At 32.5% G+C, this 25,701-nt stretch overlaps 2 protein-coding genes and 1 pseudogene across 3 annotated transcripts; all 3 read left to right on the top strand.

The window, feature by feature from the left end:
* The first annotated feature begins 10,293 nt into the window (after positions 1-10,293).
* On the top strand, positions 10,294-13,033 carry LOC145627380 (alpha-1,3-arabinosyltransferase XAT2-like). Its single transcript, XM_081679771.1, has 4 exons — positions 10,294-10,422; positions 10,598-10,696; positions 11,185-11,713; positions 12,336-13,033. The coding sequence occupies exons 1-4, from the start codon at positions 10,299-10,301 to the stop codon at positions 12,970-12,972; spliced, it is 1,389 nt and encodes a 462-aa protein (XP_081535897.1). The 5' UTR covers positions 10,294-10,298; the 3' UTR covers positions 12,973-13,033.
* Positions 13,034-16,410: 3,377 nt separating this feature from the next.
* Positions 16,411-20,333, top strand: LOC145629403 (xylan glycosyltransferase MUCI21-like). The gene is made up of 4 exons (XM_081682002.1): positions 16,411-16,653; positions 16,753-16,845; positions 18,364-18,886; positions 19,382-20,333. The coding sequence occupies exons 1-4, from the start codon at positions 16,548-16,550 to the stop codon at positions 20,025-20,027; spliced, it is 1,368 nt and encodes a 455-aa protein (XP_081538128.1). The 5' UTR covers positions 16,411-16,547; the 3' UTR covers positions 20,028-20,333.
* Positions 20,334-21,680: 1,347 nt separating this feature from the next.
* Positions 21,681-25,370, top strand: LOC145629402 (uncharacterized; annotated as a pseudogene). Its single transcript, XR_014111668.1, has 7 exons — positions 21,681-21,910; positions 22,009-22,075; positions 22,788-22,834; positions 22,981-23,068; positions 24,410-24,543; positions 24,810-24,908; positions 24,996-25,370. The product of XR_014111668.1 is annotated as an uncharacterized LOC145629402 (transcript).
* The last annotated feature ends 331 nt before the right edge of the window (positions 25,371-25,701 follow it).

Below are 25,701 nucleotides of genomic sequence, written 5' to 3'. Positions count from 1 at the left end.
ATTTTAATTTAAGAAAATTAGAAATCAAACTATGCGAGTGTAAGAAAAAAACTGACTTCATATAAATTAAGGTCATAATCGATTAATCGGAAGTTGTTGTGCTTGTGCCAGTTATTATATTGAGACATAATATATGTGTGTAGATTGTGGAGTGCACAATTATCAAACTAGAGCATATAATATCACCAAAACACTTAATTATTTATCTAATTTTGTTTAGGATTGTATATCTTTGATCACCCGACAAAAGTACCTAATTTAGTACCAAAAAGTTAGTCATTCTAGTAATTTTTTTTACATGATCAAGACATTAGTCGAATTGATTGAATGAAATATAATCTCTTCACTCAATTTATCTAATTCTATGAGAAATCTTCCTCAACAGTCGAGGTAAACTTGTTATTATTGTAATTTATAATTGGTTCAATGAATTATGCCTTATTCTTTCATAATAAGCTGAAGACATGTTACAAATTCTTATGACATACACTTCTTATTGTGGATTTTATTTTGTTTGTGAGTCATCTCACGTACTGGGATCGATCTTAGTACACTTAATTAGCTTCTTTTTTTCTTTTTTTTTTTGACGGGGACTTAATTAGCTTATTTGTTCTTTATCGTGCGAAATATTTGTTGACTTATGTGTGATTAGCCACATTTAAAAGTTTTTTTTTTATTTTTTTATTTTTATTTAGGAAAAATTGATGGGAATAATCCCACCTTTTGAGCGTCGGAGATTAATAATCCCACCTTTGGGATATTTTTAAATAATCCCACCTTTGTACCTAATCCACTCCTAACAGTCCCAACCGGTCATGTGACTTGTTATTACAAGTTACCAGACACGTGTTGGTCTGTGATTGGTGGAAAAAAATAAAAAAAAATAAAATTTATTTTTTAAAAAAAAACAATTTTTTTTAGGAAAAACACAATAATTGAATAATTAAAAAAAACCACCCACCATCCCCGACCAGGCAACCACCCTCCCCGCCACCTGATCCCGCCATCATTGCCGCCAAAGTGCCTTGCCCCATGACGCCGACCGCCCAGATCAACTCCCCTAGCGCCGACGCCCCCTCTCCTCCTCCCTCGAACCACCAGCTTCCCTTTCCACCGTCACGAAAACCCTAGAAAACCAACCATCCCACAACCCTCGATTTCCAACCTCCTTTCTCCGCCCTGATCCCGGCTCCCCTCCTTTTCCCCCGTTTGGATCCTCTCCCCCCTTCCTCCGTCCATATCCCGACCTCCCTCCTCTTTCCCCCACCTCGATTCAGTCAATTTGGCGGGATTTTCGACTTATTGAAGGTGGAATTGGGTTTGGTGGGTTTTTGATTTTTCAAAGGTGGTTTCGGGTCTGGGGGGCGTGGTTTCTGGCTGGGGTTAGGTTGGTTTTGGGGTTAGGTTGGCTGGGGTGGGTTGCGGTGGTTTCGCGTTTTGGTGGTGGTGGTTTCGCGCCTGGGTGGTAGTGGTTTCGGGTTGCAGTGGTTTCGCGTCTGGGTGGCGGTGGTTTCTGGTCTAGGTTTGGATGGTGGTGGCCTGGTGGGGATGGCGTGGCTGTGGTGTTGGTTTTCTTTCTTCTTTTTTTTTTTTTTTTTTTTTTTTTGTTTTTACTTTTTAATTATTTTTACTTTTAATTTTGGACAAATCAAATTGTGACATGTGTAAAATAAACTTTAAAAAAAAAATTACCTCTTCAACCGGTTACTAGTCACCCGGGATTGTTAGGAGCAGATAAGGTACAAAGGTGAGATTATTTAAAAATATCCCAAAGGTGGGATTATTAATCTCCGACGCTCAAAAGGTGGGATTATTCCCATCAATTTTTCCTTTTATTTATTTATCTACAACTAAGGCTATTATTATCTTTCATAAGTAATTAATTTTAATTACTTCTGACAAAAATTACTTACATCACTAATTATTACTCAAATTAAGTATAGTCATTAAAAGACACCTAGAATTTCCCGGAAAAAAACACTTAAAATTTAGGATCTATATTTTGTCAATACAACCTAAATTTTGTGAAAAACTAACTAATAAAAAAATTATTGTAAAAAACTACCTAATAAAAGGTAAAATGTTGTAAGATATACTACCTTGGGCTGAATTTCCACCATTAATAACCTAATTTTATGGCATTAACCCACCTCAAAACACCCCCAAAAGGCCAAAACCACCGTGGGGATTGATTTTCAAGGTGGTAAGGATATTTTCGGGGTGGTTAGAGGATATTCTGAGTTGGTGAGGATGTTTCGACATTCGAGATGTTGGTTTTTGGGGTTAGAGGTGGTAGTTTTGGAGGTGGGTCAATGGTGGATTTTTGACAGAGGTAGTATTTTACAACATTTTATATTCTGTTAGGTAGTATATTACAGCAATTTACCTTGATAATTGGTAGTAATTTAATTTCTCACAAAATCTATGCTTTATTAGATAGTTTTTGACAAAAAAAAAATCCTAAAATTTATTGCCGAACACAACTCACGGAAAATCTTGCGTGGACCTATGGTTTATACACACGTAACTGGCATTATATCCAACATAGTGACCCTTAATTTTAACATAGTAACCTTATTTTTAACATAGTAACCATTTTTAAAATTTGTGTGACCTTTAATGTTATTATGAAGTTAAACTACGACACTATGTTGAATAGTGACCTAATTTTAACATATTGATCTTTATTATTCATATTGATCATTATACTAAAATTTTCATTAAAAAATTAACCTCGTATAGCTTTTATAATGTCATACTAACTTTTATTTCAACATAATAATCTTTATTTTAATATAGTGACCTTTATTTTTTATTAATAAAACAATTATATTGTCTCTAATGTTAATGGTAATAAATTAGTGTGAACAGGTTCATTTAAGAATTTGTACACAACCGAAACTACATATAGATATTTAAATATATATATATATATATATATATATATATATATATATATATATAGGAATATTCTCACCAACCTCACCAATTTCTCATGGGTTTGCCCAATCAAATTGCATGTATATATGTTGCTTTTGGGGTCATCCTTTCTATTAATAGGCCTTACCACTTTTTGTTAGATTGTTTTTATATATTACGAGTATTTTTTTATTGCTCTTTTCACCCTAAAGATCTTAAAATACTGGAAAACCTTTTTTTTTTTTTTTTTTGTGGGGGGAGAAGAGGGGGGGGGGGGGGGGGGGGGTTTAATAATTTGTAGATTTTAACTGGTTAATTTAGTTAACATTATCACCAAAATCTAATACTCTTAGTAGTTTCTCAGAGAACGATTGTAGATCCAGTAATCGTCGTAGAATAAGCTAAAAGACAATAGCTAAATTATGTTTAACGTATGTACATATGTATGTATTACAACTTGACAATATTATACAGTATAAGTTTGCAATTTGTAATTTGTTTAATTTATATAACAACAATAAAACCTGGCTTCATATGATTTGTATTTTTGTTTGGTATTTTGTTTGATTTTGCTGACTAATTTAGTTGTGGGAATAGTTAAAAGTAGGACAATAGATTTGTATTTCGACATGACTTTGACAACCTGTGGTCCAACATTTTAGCTAAAATCATATAATATTATAATGTACATATTTGAAATTAAATACATTATATGTTGTTTTAAAAAAAAAATAAATTAAACGCAGTATTTTATTTTTTGGCCCACTAAATTTATATATTCAAATATTGATCCCCAAATCCAGATTAGTCCAAAAGGTGAATCGAATGAAACACCAAAAAAAAAAAAAAAAAAAAAAAAAAAAAAAAAATATTCAAGTCCCCTTGAAAAAAAGTTCTATAAAAAATGCTTACCCTAGTTTCAAAATTAGTGGATATAAAAATATTTTCTTTGTTGTTCTTTATTGCAATAATTGGAGTTTTGCACATCCCGCAACATACTATTTTAATAATAAAAAATACAGTAACTTGTTTTGTTAATATTGAGGGCAGTTTGGTCTATTTCCCATTTAAATGATGGGCAAATATGTCTTTTAATAACCATTAATATATACTTTGAGAAAATTTAATACAATACCTCACTTAACTACATTTTTTCTTACATAAATCACAATAAATCATTAGTATATGATCAATAGTGTAAAAACACAATATATTATACCACTATAAGTTGCACTAATTAAATGACAAGTTCATAATTATAAGGTAACTAGGGCAGCAACCATAACTAGTCATATTCGGAAGTTCTTTTAGTTTGACTGGATATAATCACAATATAGTAGTTGATATGTAAACTACTATGTTTACATATATATATAATGTCCAAATCAACTAACATTAATGAGAGAAAATAAGTATTTAAATATTTTTTAGGGTATAATTGTGAAACACTATTCATAAAAAAAAAAACTTGTACATTATGATGAGAATCTATATGTAAATGCACATTTTGAAGGGTATCATTTATATCACACGCACTATTCATAAGAGTAATCTTACATTTTTTTATAAAATAGGGAAGAACTAATGACACGATTGACAATAAATTTGAATATTACACTCGTCTCAGAATCTCGATATATATATACAGTTATAAAATCAATTACTCATAATTATACATACTATCTCCGTTAATTGTTATCTGCACCTTTGGAGTATTATTTGTGATATATAAAAAAAATTCCAAATTTGCAGATAACAATTAACGGATATAGTACTAACTATATATTGAATACGTAGTATAATGTTTAAAATAATGCATTTAAAATGTATGAAACTCCAATTAATACAATATAGTTTAAAGAGCCATCTCTACTTTGGGGTACTTAATTGTAACTAACTTTCCAAATGCTTAACCAACACTATAATAATATTCTTGACTTCTTACTCCTGTTGTCTTAATCCATCAACCACCATCTCTACTTTTAGCAACTAAAAACTTCATTAATTATAGAAATTTTTTAATTAATTAGATACCTTCTCCTCTAATTCTCTATAAATAAGTAACCTTAGCTTGCCATACTTGGTATCCCAACTTCCTACTACTACAACTATTACAACACAATAGAAACAAATTATAATCACATGGAAAACTCGAAAAAAACACAATTTCTAACGTTGTCTCTTATAGCAACCTTACTCTCATTAACTCCACTTTTATCGTCCACATTTAGATCAACTTATTATCTTTACTTCATTATTAATGTTCTTATCGTTATTCTTGGCATCGAAGCGGGATTTCTCTCCTCATCCTCGTCCTCATCCTCATCCTCGAACAACGGCATAGATGCCCTAGAAGGGGACAACAAGAACAAATCGTACACGTCATCAAACTTTATTGTTAACACTACAAAAACAACGTGTTTATCTTTGAAAACCGTCGTCGAAAACTCGATACCTTTGAAGAAGATCATCGTTTGTGCTGACGAAGTTAAGAATTCTTTGAAAACCGTCGTTGAAAACACGATACCCGTGAAGAAGATCATTGTTTGTGCTGATGAGGTTAAGAATACTTTGAAAACCGTCGTCGAAAAATCGATACCGGTGAAGAAGATCATTGTTTGTGCTGATGAGGTTAAGAAGTTGATCAAGAAGTGCCCTTCAAGGCCTAGTTTGTTCTTCATAGATGGCGACGAAAGCGAAGCCGAATCTGAAGATGATGAAGAAGTAGAAGTGTATGAAGAGGAGGAAGAATTGTTTGTGAAAGCAGAGAAATTCATTGGAAATTTTTATAAGCAATTGAAGATGCAAAGAGAAGAGTCATGGAATAAAATTCATGGGTATCATAATAATGGGTTATTAGTAAATTAGTTAGTTAGATTTTTTTTTTTTAATTAAATAAGTTTTAGTTTAGGTGTTATAGATAAAGGTTCATTAATTTTTTAACTACTTGTAATATTTCTAGGAAGTATTGACATTGTAGCTCTAAAATTGGCCTCTAAATCAAAGATTTGGTACATACGATCTCACTTGCTTTTCTTGCTCAATTTATGAACAGGAAACGAAAATAAAGATATTTGAGTTTGGTTGATCAAAAGTGAAAGAAAAAATAATTTCGGTTATTAAAATTAAATACTTTGTATAATTAGGGAGTATGCATTCCATGATCCCTACAAGTGACTTGAAGCAGATTAGTAGAACTCTTGATATTTTTTTAGTGTAAGTTGGTTGTTGTTACGTTGTTGATGTTAACTTGATCAAGTTGAATTGGTTTGAGCAAATTAAACTATTTCAACAACATTTTGTTTGATAACATGTACAAATAATGAATAAGCTAGTAAAAAGTATACAGTTATTATTGATATATGAATAATGCAAATTTAAAGGTGTATAGGTATTAGGTATTATCGTTGAATTATTTGCAAAAAGTATACAGTAAAATGTTAGTGGATTATAATTATTGAAATTGAAATATCTAGATGCTAAAAGCAGCTGTGCACACACTTATTACTTTACAAAGTACATAATTATTAGCACTTCTTTAATCTTAAATATCTTTAATAATCTACTAATTACAGTACATAAATAGATATAAAACTTGATATTATGAGATATACAGTAATAAAACTATTTCAACAACATTTTGTTTGAATAACATGTACCTATAATAAATTAGTACAGTACATATATATCGTTGATATATAAATGATGCAAATTAAAAGTGTTACGGAGTACTATTATAAGTATTTTTGTGAAAGGAGGAGGAAATATCTTACATGAGGAGTAATATATTAGTGGATTATAATTGTTGAAATTGAAATATCTAAATGCTAAAAGCAGTCGTGAACATACTTATTATTACTTACAAAGCATATAATTAATTTATAAATCCAGTTGCTTAGGAGAAGGGATATTTATTTTGTAATTGGGTGGTTTGGGTCAAATATCATAGAGTGGGTGGACCTAAGAAGGTTGGCGGGAAAGATATTTATGGGTCCAAGAGACAAATTATAACGCAAAGGCCAAGATTGAGATTCGAGAGAGACAGCCAATTGTATGTGTGAGGCCTTCCTGGCCCGGTTGCGCAAAATGTAACAGGGGTACAGTCGTACATACGCCCCATTGTTGAAACTCTACCACTTTCTAGAGGTGATATAAAAAATAAATTTTTTTTAAAAATCAGGTCGGATCAGGCCTTAATATTATATTTCGTGTCCAAATTTGCAAAAAATAGCGGACTTATCGGGCTAAAGTGGGATTTTTAAGCCAGGTTCAGATTTTTATGTAGAAATTTGTGTTTAGGCTTATCCAAACCAGCCCTAGTTTCAGGTCGAATTAGGGCCGAACTAGTGGACCAGACCAATGTTGATCACCTACTACTTTCGATTTTCTGGCTCAATCTATCTTTCTTTTGGGATGTCTTAATTTACTAGTCTTATTTTCTTTTTATGACTTTATTTCTCTCTACTTTTTAATTGAGTCGTGTTTGATACATGCCTATTATTTTTGCCTTTTTTTTTTAATTTACATAAAATCCCTGTATTATTTTCGGTCCTATGTAGGGCCTTACGCCCTTACATATATTTTTTAACTTAAATAAAATTACTATAAAGTGAACTAAACGTTCTCTAACCCTTATGGAGGGATATCTCGAGTGAAGGATATCTCACATGATTTCATTCCGTCACTTGACCTTGTGGGTCTTTTAACAACACATAAAATTAAAATAATTTGATAAAAAGAAATTCAATATTTTTATCTGATAATATACTCTGAACTTCATAAGCAATATAGTCACTATGATGTATTGATGTGAGGTAATCGTTTTAATTTCAAAAAAATAATCTAGTTGTCAAGTTGAAAAGTTAAACCTTTGTGCAAGATTGAGATTTTATATCGTATAAGAAGTAAAACAGAAGGCGTAGAAGAATAATGTCGACACATGACAAATATGCTGTTAAGCAAATACTTTGTTGTCAAACGTTCTACATAAAACCAAATAGAATCAACCAAAAAAAAATTAAAAAAAAAAAGCTATAGAAGCTAGAAAAAAAACAAGGATTAGTTATATGTTGCTATCAATTAACTATAATAAGGGTAAAGTGAAAATATTATGCTAAAATAAACATTAATTATATCAATTAATGCATTAGTTTATCTTACATTTTTTTTTCACAAACTTTATCTTAGTATGAAGGAAAAATTTCAGTTTTAATTTTTTAAATACATGTGTAGCATATCTATCTATATCTATATTTTTATATATTAAAAATCTTCTAAAAAGCTTTATATAGGATCAAGTGACAGCTAAATTAATGCACAATTAATCTATGAGTATTGATGAGTAATATTAATTGATCAACTCAATTAAAAACTTAAATGTACTTGTGAGAAACCTCAAGATTGGTTTACACACTCTTATCAAAAAAAAAAAAAAAAAAGATTGGTTTACACACTTAGCTCTATCAAGCCCGTTCACACGAGAACCCTTGGACCTAAAATATAGATACAACTTGGACCTCCTCTATTCCAGTGCGAATTAAATTCCGCTTGAAAGGAGAGGTGAATTATATTGGATCAATGATCTTTTATCACGGTACCTATAATATCATGTTAAATGTCCAACTCAACCAATAGGTTTACTTAATAGTTGAAGTTCAGAATTTATTTACTAATTCATTACAGGTTATGTGCAACGATTTGACATAAAGCAGAGAGGAAAGATGTCTAATCGTTGCACATAAACTATAACGGAGGTAGTATATATTTTATAAGGTAAAATTTGAATACTAGAGTTTATTAAAGTGATTAAGTCGGAAGTTGTTGAGCTTGTTAGATCGAGACACACTTCGTATAAAATATGTATGCTAATTTAGTGCACATTTACCAAACTAAATTAATTTAGCAAGTTCTGTCTAATTTGGTTTAGGATTGTATATCTTTTATCACCCCACATAATTAATCTTTGGTGACTGAAGTACATAATTAAGTACCAAAAAGTGAAATATTGTAGCAATTTATTTATTAATGAAGTATATAATATGATCAAGATGTCAATTTTATTGGAAAAAATGTTACTCCGTAATTAGCTTTGTCTCACTCACTTAGTCTAATTCCATGCGAAGTTGGTTTGGAAAGTACCATGACATGATTGTCATTTTGGGCTTATTATTAGGCTGAAACAATTTTGATGATACACATTGTTGCTATGAAACAGGGTTAGTGACTTAGTGAGCTTACAAGAAGAACTATGGGCCCATACACAACCAACCTTGGTTATGATTTGATGAGGAAATTCCCTATAACTTAACTATAAGGGCAAAAGGTTAGTAACTTAGGGCCTGTTCACATTTACTTAATTTCAGTTCAGTTCAGTTTAGTTCAGTTCAGCTCTAATCAGTTCAGTTCAGTTCATTTCAGCTCCAATCAGTTCAGTTCAGTTCAGTTCAGCTCTTAATTTTCCTCTCTCATAAAATATTCATTTCAGCTCAATTCAGTTCAGTTCAGCTCCAATCAAATAAGTTCAGTTCAGTTCAGCTCCAATCAGTCCAGTTCAGCTCAGTTCAGTAAATGTGAACAGGCCCTTAGTATAGCTTGAGTTATCAATGACTTTAATAATGCTACTTGCCTTGTTGGTAATAGGTTGCGTTCAAATGGTATGAATAGAAAAATTTATAAATACCTAACATCTAACAAGCTTAGGACTTGTTTGTTATTTTTAAATGTAGGTAATTTAACCTCGCCAACAGCCCCAAGTCCCCAACACATGGCAAAGAAAATCACTTTATTATCTGGCTACATTACTTAAAGTACATCGTATGGGAAGAACAAAGTAAAACTTAAAATTTTAACATACATTAAAAGTATATCATCGTAAACTTTTATAATTATACATTCAAATGAGTACATTTTTTATTTTATTTTTTTTCATTTCTTAAATAACATATTGATCCATGACACTCAAATCATATATCACAAATAATTTAGAATTTATAACAAGAAATATATATGTAAGAGATGTATAGATCGAACATATGATATAAAATCCATATTTTAGATTTAGTTTGTCAGTATAGTGACTTAGTGAGTAGTAAATGGCATTAAAAATTTGCCAATCTTCCATATTTTACGCTAAATTCACCATAGTTTAGGGCAATTGTTCATTGACTAAACTTAAGTCTAAGAATTGTACATTATAAAAATATGGACAAACAATCAAAGATTCAGAGTTATGCACGAGATTATTAATGCTACAAACATTTAATAATTAATGTATTTGATCTAGCATCGATCCAAACAACATATTAATATCAACTTAAAATTTCATTAAACGACACTAACTAAGGTTCAAAGTTAAGCTAAGGTTCATATAATTAATAACCATGGAGAATTTGGTTACAAGAAGATGCCTAATAATCTTATTAACGGCTGTTTCTATATTTTTCATCTTTTTTCTTCAACAATCGTTTCCACCTAGGAGTTCTTCCGTAAAGTTTGATTATTCGAGTAAGTGATAGTTCTGCTCCCTCCGTTCTTTTTTGTTCTATTTATGTTTTTTTAGCGGGATACAACTTTCTTAAAAAATATGTTCATATACATAGTTGTTGTTGTTCAGATTGATGTTAATATTGACTTTGATGATGCAAATAATAAAATGTGGATTGTAATTTCATAAATGAAGGGAAGCATCAAGTATGGAACAAGAAGGAAGATAGCAGTCATGGCACTGCTATGGATGAAAAAGAAGGCATTGAGATCCAATTAAGAAGATTAGTACGAGGTACAGACCACAAAATTCCCTTTTTGACGTATATGGTATATTTAATTTTGAAGCAATCATACATTTATACGTACAATTTACTATTTAAGCTCTATTCAATTACTCCGTATTATTTATCATAGAAACAATCAATTCAAGAGAAAACTTATTGAGTATAATGTTGCACATTATTGATTGATCATTATTATTACCTATGAATTAAGATATCAATGCATTGTCACTTGTTTAATACATGTAGCAACTAGTAATGTTATATATATTTATATTATTCATGTTTAGGGAGTCATATTGGATGAAACCGGTAAGAAAGTTCTAATCAATTGAGTTATCCATCACTTTCAGCAATATTATATACGTGTCCATTGAACTCGCTGAATTTTTTTTATAATATGTGTACATAACCTTATGGGCAGTCGAACACTCAGGTGAAATAGAGGGAGTATTAATCTAACACCGAATTGACTTTTCAAAATGTGTAATAATACCAGGGAAAGATCTAGCTCAACTAGATGCTACCGGAGTTTCATGCCTCTATGAATTCCACTTTGAACAATGCATCATCAACAAACAAGTGATTATACCAACCAACCAACCCTTGGTTGTGTACGTACCGTCCGATCAACCATCAGAGAAACGGACGGTTCAGCCATACGCTAGAAGGGAAGATCCGACGGCCATGAAAGAAGTCACACCAATACAAATACTTCATGGGACTAATATTACACAAAGAAAAAATGCATCTTCATATTGTGAGGTTACACATAAAGTTCCAACAATAATATTCTCAACTGGTGGATTTATAGGAAATGTATTTCATGAGATTAATGAGATTATAATCCCGTTATTTCTCACTTCTCGGCATTTTAATTCTCAAGTGCAATTTCTAATCACGGATTATGCAGATTGGTGGGTTTTTAAGTATAAGGAGGTTTTGAAGGAGTTGTCATCTTTTGAAGTTATAAATGGTGATGAAGATGGAAGAGTTCATTGCTTTCCTGCTGCTGTTATTGGTCTCAGGTAAATGAATTAACACTCGTAACATGAAGTGTGTCGGGTTACTTGTCTAGCAGTTAGGCAACTACAGTCATATAATTATACAATGTGAACATATTGTATATCATGCATGCTCTTGCATTCATTTTGTTCATAGCCAAATATTAACTCTTATTTGGTTGATTAATGACGTGTTGGTAAATTTGTATAATGAAATATAATGGATATCATGCATTTTTACTTTCGTGTTGTTCATAGTCAAACATCAACGCCTTATTTGGTTGATTAATGTCGTGTTGGTAAATTTGTCTGCTATTAGTTGCCTAATTTGTTCAACATTAAACTTTTGAGTTTTGACTGTCAATTCAGGGCATTGATGCTCAGCATGATTACGCTAAAATGACAGTTTTTTCACCAATTTCATTTTTGATGGATGTATTGTTAGATTCATTTCATTTTAGTATTTTGTAGCTAACTATGTTGAGAGTGTTGTTTAACTAGTTGTATCTTAAATATTTCTTGTTTCACATGTTGATATAGCTCCAAAACAAATTAAGATTCAAACAAATTGTTTATTTGATGAATCTTATTGTAACATGAAATTAGTATATGTTCAACTAAACATGTTTATATTTTTGTCATATAGGTACCATGATAATCTAGCATTAAACAGCTCAGAAATTCCAGAAGGCTATACAATGGCAGATTTTAGGCAATTCCTTGGGAAATCATACAACTTAACCATAAAAGGCCCAACAAAGCCCAACAAGAAGCCCAAAGTACTCTTCATATCTCGCAAAGAAACAAGAGTACTTCTTAACGAAGATGAAATGGTGAAAATGATATTAAGTTTGGGCTTTGAGGTCCACTGGGCCAAGGCCCATGAAATGCTATATTTGAACAAGTTTGCAGAAGTTGTGAATTCATGTGACATCATATTGGGGGCCCATGGTGCTGGGCTTACAAATGAGGTGTTTCTTCGTGATGGGGCTGTTGTAGTCCAAATTGTACCATTGGCTCTTAATTGGGCCTCCGATATCTATTATGGTAACCCGGCCCATATTATGGGGCTGAAGTACATAAATTATAAGATTGCAGCTAAAGAGAGCTCTTTGTATGACGTGTACGGTCCAGATGATCCCATTGTTTCTGATCCATTGGTTGTGTTTGAGCAAGGGTATAGGTCTGCTAGGTCATTGTATATTGATGGACAAAATGTCACCATTGATATTGCAAGATTAAAAGGTACTCTCAAAGAAGCTTTAAAGTTTTTGGGATATTAACATATTGATTTTATCCGTAAGAGGGTATATGAGTGATTTGGAAATGTAAATACTACTCTCATTATTTGAACTTTTACTCCATATATCACATCGTCTCAGTTTCTCATTAGTTCGGATTTGTAACATGAATATACTAAACATTTTCTATTATAGTCATTCTATTCCATCATCATTGGCATTCGATTTATCAACTTTTATTACTCAATTTTAGTTAGGGCAAATCATTTTTGGTTATACAAATATTAATATTTTTGGTTACATTACACAAATGCCTAAAACAATGCTAAAGACCTAAAGGGACTTTGGTGCAACACAATTAAAGGAGACATTGGTGGCAATTGGCAAAGACCTTGAAAGAAATAATGATTACTAGCCTAATCAGTAATCATCAACAAAGTAGTAGTATAATGGACAAGATTTGACCGTAATTGTTGAACATTGTTCTTTAAATAAAAGGGAGAAAAGAAGGGAAAAAGCTACACATATTCAGCAATTTAAGGCGGCAAATCTCAAGAGAAAGTGAATGAACATGTTTAGCATTTATTTGGATACCTCACCTATTGTAACAAACTTGAACTTACGTAACTCTGCAATTATGCATTATTCAGACTTCAGAGTTGTGTCTGGCGGATACCTCACCTATTGCAACAAATTTGAGTAAACCTCGTAACTTTGCAATTCTGCATTATTCAGACTTCAGAGTTGTGTCTGGCGGATACCTCACCTACTGCAACAAATTTGAGTAAACCTCGTAACTTTGCAATTCTGCATTATTCAAATTTGTGTCTCCAAATAAATAAGTCGAATAGAACAAAGCTTTACACCAAACTTACATGTGTTATGGGTTATAGTTAGATCATACCACTTTTTGTTAGGCTATTTTTCAAGTCTTATTTCTTAAAGTAGTCATTTTTCTAAATAAAATGTTACCATAGTTGTTACTATGTTACTACTTAAATTACACAAAGATAAAAATATGAAAATGTACGATATGCATTAGGACGAATTTCACATGGTAAGTTATCAAAGATACTTATAAATTTAAAATTTGATCACATAAATAATAAGTGGAAGAAACGTTCATAGAAAAAAAAGGAAATACTAAAGGTTTGTTTTCTTCAGCTTATTTTCGGTTTAATTCAGTTCAGTTTCAATCATTTAATTTCAGTTCAATTCAGTTCAATTCCTACTTTTCTTCGCTAATAAAATGTTCAGTTCAGTTTAGCTTTTATGAGTTCAGTTCAGTTCATTAAATCAAAACAAGCCCTAAGTAGTACTAAATTCGAAACTTCTAATGAAGTTGCAATAGCTCCCTCTTAACCGGTTTGTTATGTATTGGTGGACGCATACGAGTTTTACCGGCTATAGGTCAGTATTTGGTCTCCTCATCCAACATTCCTACGGCAATAAAAAGTCTCTAAGATTTGATCAAGACTTAGCTTTCAAATTGGACTGAATGACGACAATTTCGACAGCAAATGGAAAACTAATATTATTAGACATATCTGTTTAAGAAGGTGACATATCAAAGGAGATAACTAACAAACAAAATCCAACTATTAAAAGATCGAGAAACCGATTCGGGAATATATATAACAGCAAACAAAAATTCCAAATCAATAATGTTTTTTTGCAATACTATTTGCAGCCCCACTTTATTGGATAAAATATTGTAAATTATTTGATGTTAGATGAGCCATACAAAAAATTATGTACCATATAACGCAAAGAAATCAATGGAGTATAAACAAATCTATTTATTTTATTTATTAATTTCTTACTATAGTATTTATATATGCTATAAGTAACATTAATAGTAAATCCAATCATTGTAGTTGCTAAAACTAGGTTTTCAATAGATAAAACATTAAAAATTAATTTTGATTATGATTATCAAAAATATAATAATACTATACTTGTATCTGGCAGCCCTAATTGAAACTGAGCTAAAATAAATAATTTAATCAAAAAATGGGTATCTTAACTAATTAAGGTGTCAATAATTCAACCTCTTTAACTTTTATTAAAATGGGTTGTCAAATGAAGTTTCCATGCAAATTAATGATAAACATTTGTGTAAAACCGTCTTACTATCATAAGTCCACTTTTATTAGCATTGCAAGTTTGCAAGCAAATGACACTAACGATCTTAGTTTTTCTCTTCGTTAGTCCTAAACCTATAAGGTGTTCCCATTGATAATAAGGGCATGTTCTCATTGACTGAACTCAGCTGAACTGACCTGAACTGAATTGAATTGAGCTGAACTGAACTGAAATGAATATTTTATAAGAGAAGGAAATTAGAAGCTGAACTGAACTGAACTGAATTTCAACGTAAGAGAACATACCCTAAGATGATCTTATTTAATATTTATAGATATTTCCTATATGTTTTGTCAACATAACCCCCTTTTTTTAAGATGTAATTCTTAAGGATAGTGGATAAAGGACTCGAGATGTAATTCTTGAGGACAGTGGACAAAGGTTCTCTTTTCATAACGTAAAGATTTGAGTTAGAATCTTGTCAAATAAGAGTACGTGTTTGTATGTAGAGATCTCCTTAACCTCTCTCCCTTCTCCCAAATGCTTCATATACGAAACAAAAAAACGTGAAGTTGAAATGTTGTCTAGGTTTGTTGATCAGAATTCAAAAGTAACCTATTAAAATGCGAGGGAGGTAGTAGTAGATCGATATATATAGAATCTCATTGATGGCAACCGATTTCGATTTCTGTTCATCAAAGGAAGCAATTATATATGCATGGGCCACAACTTATTACTACTACCAAGCACCAACCTCTAATTAATAACCTTAGCATCATGTACTGACATCTACAATGTAGCTTTCAATACATGTAAAACTGTAAAAAAAATCTAAAAATGGTACATTGTTACAATTTTCAAATACCATTTGGAAAATGGCTAATTTATAAAATTATCTACAACTAAGCTAATCAGTAATCACATTTTATAAGCGTTATTTTGTTATTTTTAATCTATACAAATGTCAGAGAACAGCATATAGTGAAGAGAATAAACTAGTCTTACCAACCACTAATGTCGTCCACTATCAGTTAACCCAGTCAGATTAAACTAATGACATAAACAGTTTAACCTTACTTTTAACCTATTAAAAGCAGCTAATTAGATCAAGGGGTCCACTTCTTTAATAAAGTGACTCCGCTTCACCCTGCACAGTCTTTCAAACTAATACACATCTTAAAAACTCCAACTCGTAAAATCTTGTATGAGTCGGACTTACAATAATTTACTTGTAATAATCTTTTTATTATAATTTTAATGGTTGTATGAATTGAATTAACAACAATTTATTTATACAAACTTCAGTTTTTTCTTTTTTTCGTCATACACTTTAACACTGATAGTAAGTTATTGTAAGTCCGTCTCGATATATAGATAAATAGGTACCCTATACAACAAATATTATGCCGACAGTTGGACAAAAGAAGAAGACAAAAGCAAAGCTAAACGCTTCAAAAACCCAACTGAAGAAACATTTCCCTGGTTACTACTGTTAATAGCAGTCATATTATCAGGGGAAAAAGGAAGAAGAAATGGAGAAAAAAGAGCCCATTTTTAGGAAACTGCTAGTTTTTTCTGCTCTTCCAATCTTCATTCTTCTGCTCTTCTTCATCCATCATCAACAGCCATTATATTCAGGTAAAACTTTATACTATATCATTCTATAAAGTTTTGATTTTTGATGATATTGGTCATTTTGGACTGAATATTATGACTATTTATGTTGTACAAATGAAGGGTTACAAACTTTGGGAAATAGAAAATATGGGGTTTTTACTGAAAAAGTAGATTTGATCAAGCTACATTTGCAACTCAGAAAACTTGTTAGAGGTAAGTGTATAAATCACTACTTTCTCTGTTTTCATGTAATTATTAGTAATTTGTTATTATGTTGCTTTTGTTTTCATCATTTTTCATGTTTTTGAGATACTTTCATCATTTCTTGTAAAGTATTGGATTTGATAATGGATTGCTATTAAAGTTCAATATTTTGAGTGTACGAGTATCAAGTGAGAGCTCAATGGTAGAACTTCCACCTCGAGATTTAGAATTGTGGTGGTGGTATTATAAATTCATCGTTACTCCGTACCGTTTTAAATGGTTAAGGTTTCCTTGTGAGTTGGGATCCCCTTATCGGTCACACCTTACATGGGTTGTGGACTTGTGGTTGTGCTTTTTGTGACTAGTAAATGTTAATCTCCTAATTTAATATTCCATAAAATGTTTTTGAGAAATCTACTAGCAATCTACACAAAATCCCTAAATAGAAAAAATAAATAATTGTCAAAAGTTATGTCAAAAAGTATTTACATAAAAAAAGGACCACGAGACTTTCATCATTTCATCTAAAGTTGTGAACTTGATGTGATTTTTACCATCTAAATTAGTCAAAAATATGTAAATTACACTTCACAAATTAAACCTTAATCAAGATTTTATGAAATTTTTTTAGTAAAACATAATTGCTGCAAATAAAGAAGAATGTTTGATGAAATATCTCAGTTGTGTTCAAAATTAATGATCGTATAGTTGTCGGGGAGAGGATTACGGCGAAAAAATAACAAAAAAATAGTAGATAATAATTTTCTAATTATAAAAATAGATTGATTCTAGATTTGCTAAAGAATGATTATTTCAAGATGCCTAGTTAAAGAGTATCCAATTATTTAAGAGTAAATTGGTGTTTTTTAAGCAGCTTTAAACATGTCCATGTTAGTTTTTGTACATAATTCAAGTATTTTTTGTCCACACGTCTGCTATTATTTTTATTTTCTTCTCTTTGTTGGTAGAACAATTGTTGTCAGTTGTCACTTACCAGTTGTATTTTTAGAATTATAATCTCTGAATCAACAATCATTATTGTATACTGTATATTCCCTTCTAAGCCAAACTTTGCATATTATTAGAATAAAATACTCGCGAATTATCTATTTGGGTTGCATTGTTGCAAACGCATGCTTGTGTGCATTCTAACTTATCGAAAGTTATTTGAACTTATCTGAATTAAGCTAGGATTACCCTTTTATGAACTTATGTGTTTTCCGGTACTTGATATTGGTGAGCAAAACAAAGACTTAGGGTTTTGTTTAGCTTAATTTCAGTTCAGTTCAACTCAACTCCAATCAGTTCAGTTCAGTTGTTAATTTCCTTCTCTCATAAACAATTCATTTCAGCTCTATTCAGTTCAGTTCAGCACCAATCTGTTCAGGTTTAGTTGTTTTCAGTAAATCGGAACAGACCCTTAGAGTTGTGCATATATTCTTATGTTAATATTTCAGCAAAATGTTGTATTTGTTTAGTCAAACTTATTTGGAGCTGGAGTTTAATAACTGCTAGTTGATCAACCAGAGAAAGATGTAGCTGAATTTGAAGCCACAGGATTTGCTTATGATGTTGACAATTTTACTGAAGTATGTGTGATAAACAAGCCAATTATATTCGACGAACAATCTATGACTGTGTATGTACCCTCCGAAGATGAAAAAGAGGTTACAGAACTGATGGTTAAGCCTTATCCAAGAAGGGAAGACCCGTATGCCATGGAACAGGTTACACCAGTGCAGATCATCCGTGGAAATTACAGCAGTATCAACCCACCAGCTTGTCAGATTACACATAATGTACCGGGTTTATTCTATTCATTTGCAGGATTTGCAGAGAATCCGTTTCATGCTTTCAACGAGATCATAATCCCATTATTTCTCACCAGCCGCCATTTTGATTCTAAGGTGCAGTTTGTCCTGACTGATTTCAGAGGACGTTGGTATTGGAAATATACTCAGGTTTTAAAGGAGCTGACCTTGTTTGAGAATATTGGTATGGATGCAGCTAAAAGGGTTCACTGCTTTCCTGCTGGTGTTGTTGGGCTCAGGTATTACCCTTATTCATACTTGTTGAACGCACTATTAAGAAGAATTTCGAACCTAGAACCTTTCTGTAGACATGGCTGAAACATTTATTCAAGGTGTTATATAGTATAGACTTCTTTGGTCAGGTCAATTATTGGTTACAATAACCAATACTTTGGTTTTAGGCTATGTTACTAGGACTTAGTTTGGGTACTCCTGTTAGTCCTGTGGTCCTGTTACGATTATGCATCCAATTATTGGACTCAGGCCATTTTATGTGTAAGTTCCGTGTTTTTGGTCTAGACATAGAATTTGTGTCTAATATTTACCTGCTTTCAGTTGGTCAGTGATTGCGGAAGTTGGGTTTCTGATCATTAGTCTGTGTTAGTTCTGAATCCATCTACCGCTGTCATTTTAGAGTTCTGTTTTTAAAAGAAGTTTTTTTATGCTATTGCTACCCCATTACTTATGAACCAAGACTTCCAAGGATTATGACCAATACAATTTTATTCATGTAGGTATCATGAGAATCTTGCAGTGAACAGCGACGATGCTCCTTTAGGATATACAATGCAAGATGTCAGAGAATTTCTGTGGAACACCTACAATGTGAAGGTAAAAAGAACATTAAATCTCAAAAGGCCAAAAGTTCTCCTTGTTTCTCGACGAGGATCAAGAATATTTCTGAATGAAGATGAGATGGTGAACATGATGGAGCAAGAATTAGGCTTTCAAGTTTATAGAGCCATGCCAAATGAAACTAAGAAATTGGACAAATTTGCCCAAATTGTTAATTCTTGTGAAATCATGGTTGGGGCTCATGGAGCCGGCCTCACGAATGCTTTGTTTCTGCCCACTGGTGCAGCAATGATTCAGATTGTTCCCTTAGGTCTAAACTGGGCTTCCGATCACTACTTTGGTGAACCTGCCCCTGGCATTGGACTAAAGTACATTAGATACAAGGTTTGGCGCAATGAGACTTCACTCTACGAAAAATATGGTCCAGATCATCCAATTGTATCGGATGCAGCTTCTATTTGGGCTAAAGGATATATGGCTGTAAAGGAAGCCTATGTCGACGAGCAAAATTTTAGAATCAATCTAGATAGGTTCAAGGAGACACTTCTTGAAGCTTTGAGGCTTATGGGACAGTCGGATTCCTGATTTTAGAGTGTGTGCTGTTCTATTTGTAAATGAAGCACTATTGGTTATAGTTTAAATGAATACTTTGGATGGGAACTCGTGTTCTCAGGAGATTTTGGAGGATTGCAGCTTACAGGATTTATGTAAATAGCGAGATTTTGATGCCTGTATTTCCCTGCTATCAGCTGTAAACTTGAAAATAAGTTTGACATAAGTTATGGATGATTGGATTTCAAGGGGATGAGCATGGAAGTATGGAACTCTATGTTAAATTGTTAATGTACTTGTCATGTTAATATATATGTAAACTCTGTTATTTCTCATGAATGACCTCTCCCATTTGCCCTTCAAAACATATGTTAAGAAAAAAAGGTTATAAAAACATAATCCAAATTAAACCCCAATTATGTTAGATTCAAATTTCCATTTTTTAGAAGCTCCATATTCATCTCAAGGTAACATAGCTACTTATCTAACTTATTTCTCTATGTTTACAATTGATATCTTTTGGATCAAATCAACAAGTTTATTGAGTGTCCAATAAGTTCAACTTCTTGTCATATGACTCATATGTAGTAGCAAAAAGTTACCTATGAAGGTATTAAGGTAATACCTCAATTTTAATTTAATGTTGGGACCAATCTTATCTATATCAATTTTATCTAATAGTAGCTCCACATTATTCATAACACCCCACTTGGGCCACCAGGGTCCAGGGAGATAAAAAGCACTATATTTTTGGTTTGATTGAGGTAGTGATTAGAGGGTGTTGTCAATTTTTTGTTAGTATTTTGGCCATACTTGTAGGCATGCCCAACCATAACATATGTGGTTACTAGTGTCATTCCACTTTCCACTAGTCATCTAATAAAGTTAACAAGCACTTTGTGCTAATAAAATTCTACTTTTGTTCCAAAATATTTTACAAATGTGCACAATTTATTTGTATTAGATATTCCAAAACGATGATGATATCTGAGACTTTGATTTCCATTGGACCCTACTCTACGAAGTATCTATAATACTCCGTAGTTTTAGAGTCATTATTATAACTTTTCATGACAATCTTTTATGTTCTTAATTGTCAAATCCTGTTAATTTCACTTTTACTACAATTTTACTATTTTTTTTTTTTTTTTTTTTTTTTTTTTTTTTTTTTGGTGGTGTTCCATCCGGTTCACCCTTTGGGCTAATCCGGATTCGGGGATCAGTTCTGGGTGGTTAGGTTCCAGTCCCCTCCCGATTGTTGTTGCGGGGGATCGAACACGGGTCCTCCCTACCAAGTGTAGTCCCAATCACCACTACACCAACAACCAATTGGTACAATTTTACTATTATAATTAGAGGTGTCAATTTGAGAGTCCAGATCCGGCCAGTTCGAATCTATGTCAAACTTAAGTAATCTAAATTATTGTATTTATACTAGTTGAAATCCAAATCGGATATTTTTCAAGTCAATTTCGAATCAGGTTGATCGGGTCAAGTTTTGACACCTCTACTTTCGCTGTTACCAATTGGACCAACCCGTATTGTAATTGATTGTTTACATTGTGAGAACGGGTATGATACTATAAGCCCAATACGGTCAACAATATCTCAGGCTCCTCAAATTCCAAGTCATCTATTTACAAGCCAGAAATATTACTCACCATTTACCAAAAAAAAAAAACAAAAATGTTAGCTCCGGCAATGGAGGGAATACCGGAATAGCAGTGACGGCATTGAGATCAGTGATGAGCCGCGTCCGGCAATCGGCGGCGAAAGTTGGCCGTGACCCCGGCGGAGTAAGGGTGGTTGCGGTGTCTAAAACAAAACCAATCTCTCTCATCCGCCAACTCTACGACGCCGGCCACCGTTCCTTCGGTGAAAATTATGTCCAAGAATTCCTTGAAAAAGCTCCCCAGGTTTCTCTCTCTATCTTTCTCTCTCCTCCTTTTGAGCAATTGTATTGAGTTTGAGAAATTAATTGGAAAAATGTTGTCTTTTTTTGTGGGGTTTGTAGTTGCCGGAGGATATTGAATGGCATTTTATTGGGCATTTGCAGACTAATAAAGTCAAATCTCTGCTGAGTAAGTTCTTTCATTTTGGAAATTTGAGGATATTAGAAGTATTTCTAGTTTAATTGTAAATAAATTAAATTCTTTAGAAATTAAATGCTGATATTTCCTTGAAAAATGGTTGTATTTTTGGAATGATTTGATTATTCATAAGTATTAAGATTTGTTATTTGAAATGAAAATTATGGTATTTGAGTGCATAATTGTGGTCTATTTGATGCTATGTTACTACTCAGCTTACTATTTATTGGTTCCTTACTTCCTTTCCTTTAATTCTGCAATATTGTGTAATGAAATTTATGTTCAATCATTAGGATATACTAATCTAATCTGAGGTGGTGATTGGTAATTTAGTCGATGGGATCGAATTTAAGATTAAAAAGCTTTTATGGATATGGTAAAATGTTGTTTATATTAGAGACTTAGAATAGAGGGTAAAGGAAGAATGCTACCCTGTCTAAAACTGGTGCATTTGCAAAGCAAATGTTCATGTTTGAATGTACCTCTTAAAACCAATCTAAAACTCATAAATGACCCCTTTTTAAACGGGGTTTTGTCACGGGACGAATACAAAATTGACAAAAAATTGTCTTTAGTGATGTGCATGATTATAGAATGTTTTGAAATCATCTTAGGTCTACTTTTATTAATCATCTGAAAATCCTAATCTCTTATAATATGTGACTCAAAGTCTCAAACATTTCCCTATATTTCTATTGTGCAGCTTCAGTGCCACACCTTGATATGGTTGAGGGTGTAGATAGCCAGAAGGTATGATTTGTTTATTAACTGAGATCATAAAATAGCTGATGTATCATTTGAACTGGTTCTTTTATGTTCATCAAAGATATTTTATATTCAGTTTGCCTATCTGTGTGAAATCCTTGAACTGACCAAAAACTATCCATGCTAAACAGCTAGCCAATCATCTTGATCGTGCAGTGTCAGCTATAGGAAGAAAGCCTCTTAAGGTATTGGTGCAAGTGAATACCAGTGGTGAAACATGTAAGTGTTTGAAATAACAACTTCAGAGTTGCAAAGAACTTTTTTTACACCCACTTGTCTAAAAAACAGGATATTAGGGGGCGGGGGAATGCGGGCAGGGATTTGGAGCCTTAATATCTTAATTCAATGTTTTAAATATCTTAGTTTGTTTTCATGCTCTATAATCAGATAAGTAACAAGAGGGAAGAAAGGCAGGTGGTACTGTGATACTGTGATAGTGTGCCTATATAGGTTGAGAAGAAGAGTATAGACAAAAATAGGAACAGAGGTTGCCTTCTGTTCTTAGACTTCTGTTATGCTAAATACTGAGGCTTATTTCCGAACTAGAATCCATTGCTTTCTGGTCCTTACACTTTCTTGATGATGTGAATCCTTACTAATTGTTTGCTTCTGTGGTGTTGTGGTGGTACAGTGCTCTCAAATTTTATATTTGTGTAATTTTTAAATAAAGAAAATATTCTTTATGGGGATTAATGGTGGTGAGCTAAGGATGTCATATGTCACTTACCATCCATCTTCCTTGGCGAACTCTACCTCTTTTTTTTAAAATCATATTCTGTGCTATCATAAAACGCTTAGTTTAGCACTTTAACATGGAGTGTTTATGGCATGTTCTTAAGAAGCTTTGAACAGGCAAGAAAACAGGTTGTTACAAAAGGATAAGAAATACGAGGACATAGAAGTGAGAGAATTATACAAAGTAGATATGTTGGAAGACCCAGTCCAATCTGCCATTGTGCACTTGCTATTGTTAAATGGGAACTTTTCCTTTTGGCCCCTAGGGGAAGAAGGGTTCTAAATCCATTGAATATTCCATGCGCATACAAAAAAAAAAAAAAAAAAAGAGATATTTGTGGTCAACATTACTTTACATAACTAATTTTGCATTCTGAGTTAATTTGTTGAATTGCGTTTAAGTTGAAGGGTTAGGTTGCCAAAGCAGTGGTGTAGAATGGATTCGATCCTAGGTCTAAGCTCTAAGGTACAAACTCAGTTATTAGGATGTGTTCAATGGGAAGCTGCTCACAGCTCTGATTGCTGTTCTCGTACTTATAATTATTTTTGTCTCATTTACCTTTTACACTGATTTTCTCTTCCATTTTGTTAACAACACCTCTTTCTTCAATTTCTTGCAAAAAATTGAATTTCTTCAAAGTTGCATGTCCTGTGGTAAATTGTTGACTTGTATGGGCATCAATCTCAAGTTATCATTCGGACATGATCTCCCTGTTGCCATTTGAATTGTACGATTTTCTAGTTGCTGAATCTACTTCTGATAATATGATACATTATACAGTGGAATTGCTCATGGAGGACATATTTATTCTCATATTGCTACAGCAAAAGCTGGAGTTGATCCGCCGGCATGTGTAGAGCTTGTGAAGCATGTCAAGTTGGGGTGTCCAAATCTCGAGTTTCGTGGCTTAATGACAATAGGAATGCCAGACTACACTTCTACCCCGGAAAATTTCAAGGTGATAATATACTGTGACTTGTTTTTTTTTTTGACATCATCTTCCATATTAACTTGTGTATGACATCCATTATGTTTTCCCTGTCCATATGATGTGCATCAAATGTCAAATCTTGGTACTTAAACTTCTCTCAACTTGTTTTACATCCCACTTTTATATAATTATTGTTTGAAAGAGGTTATTGTTTTACTAGTATAATGTCTTGTTTGTGAATTGTTTTGCTTGAGATTGATTGCTCAATAAGCTGATCACTCTTAATGTTGCAGACACTTTCAAATTGTCGAGGTGCTGTTTGCAAAGAATTGGGAATTGCTGAGGAGCAATGTGAACTATCAATGGGAATGTCTGGCGACTTTGAGCTAGCGGTAAAAAATACCATCTCTCTTTTTTTTTCTACGATGATCTTTGTGAATGAGGGCCTGAAAATTGCTTGTGTTGTATAAATTTTGCAGATAGAGATGGGTAGTACTAATGTGAGAATTGGGTCTACAATATTTGGCCCGAGGGAGTACCCAAAGAAACAGTGAACGCTTAACGGCACATACTTTCTTCTATACGTGGCTGATCCAATAACACTCGTCTCAATGTTCTTTCATCAGATTGTATTCTGGAAGTAACAGTGCAGATTGTGCATTGCTGTGGGTATACACATTGGCTGCAAAGTCATATAATACTTGTGCTAGCTGGTTACTTCCAATCTTGTCACGGTTATTGTAATTTGTAAGCTGGTTTCTATGTACCAAAGGCAAACATTGTAATATGTAAGTTGGAATCTTTATACCAAAGGCAAACATTAGCTCTCATAATCTGAAGAACTATTTTGTAAACTTGTGTCCCACGATTTTATGAGGAGGTCATACATATTCATGAGTCATGATCTCATGCATTTTGGTTTAACTGTATTCCTCTCTACTGTGATCTAGAAAAACTGGCGTCTGAACTCGTGATTGAACAAATGACCTTTAGTAAACTTATCCATACATAAAAAAGTTCTAGTTACTTATGAGTGTATGTTTTTGATCATACAACAAATGACCTTTAGTAAACTTATCCATACATAAAAAAGTTCTAGTTACTTATGAGTGTATGTTTTTGATCATACAACAAATGACCTTTAGTAAACTTATCCATACATAAAAAAGTTCTAGTTATTTATGA

Source organism: Chenopodium album, chromosome 4 (assembly GCF_948465745.1).
Source record: "Chenopodium album chromosome 4, dcCheAlbu1.1, whole genome shotgun sequence".
Classification (NCBI taxonomy): Eukaryota; Viridiplantae; Streptophyta; class Magnoliopsida; order Caryophyllales; family Amaranthaceae; genus Chenopodium; species Chenopodium album.
Note: the sequence above shows the minus strand (reverse complement) of the source record. Positions and strands in the feature narration are given on the sequence as shown.

Excerpts from the sequence above, each read along its gene's own strand:
- LOC145627380 (XM_081679771.1), top strand. The coding sequence starts at position 10,299 with ATGGAGAATTTGGTTACAAGAAGATGCCTAATAATCTTATTAACGGCT. Across the intron at positions 10,423-10,597 it reads CGTAAAGTTTGATTATTCGA|GGAAGCATCAAGTATGGAAC; the intron begins GTAAGTGATAGT and ends TCATAAATGAAG. Across the intron at positions 10,697-11,184 it reads ATTAAGAAGATTAGTACGAG|GGAAAGATCTAGCTCAACTA; the intron begins GTACAGACCACA and ends TAATAATACCAG.
- LOC145629403 (XM_081682002.1), top strand. The coding sequence starts at position 16,548 with ATGGAGAAAAAAGAGCCCATTTTTAGGAAACTGCTAGTTTTTTCTGCT. Across the intron at positions 16,846-18,363 it reads ACTCAGAAAACTTGTTAGAG|AGAAAGATGTAGCTGAATTT; the intron begins GTAAGTGTATAA and ends TTGATCAACCAG. Across the intron at positions 18,887-19,381 it reads GCTGGTGTTGTTGGGCTCAG|GTATCATGAGAATCTTGCAG; the intron begins GTATTACCCTTA and ends TTATTCATGTAG.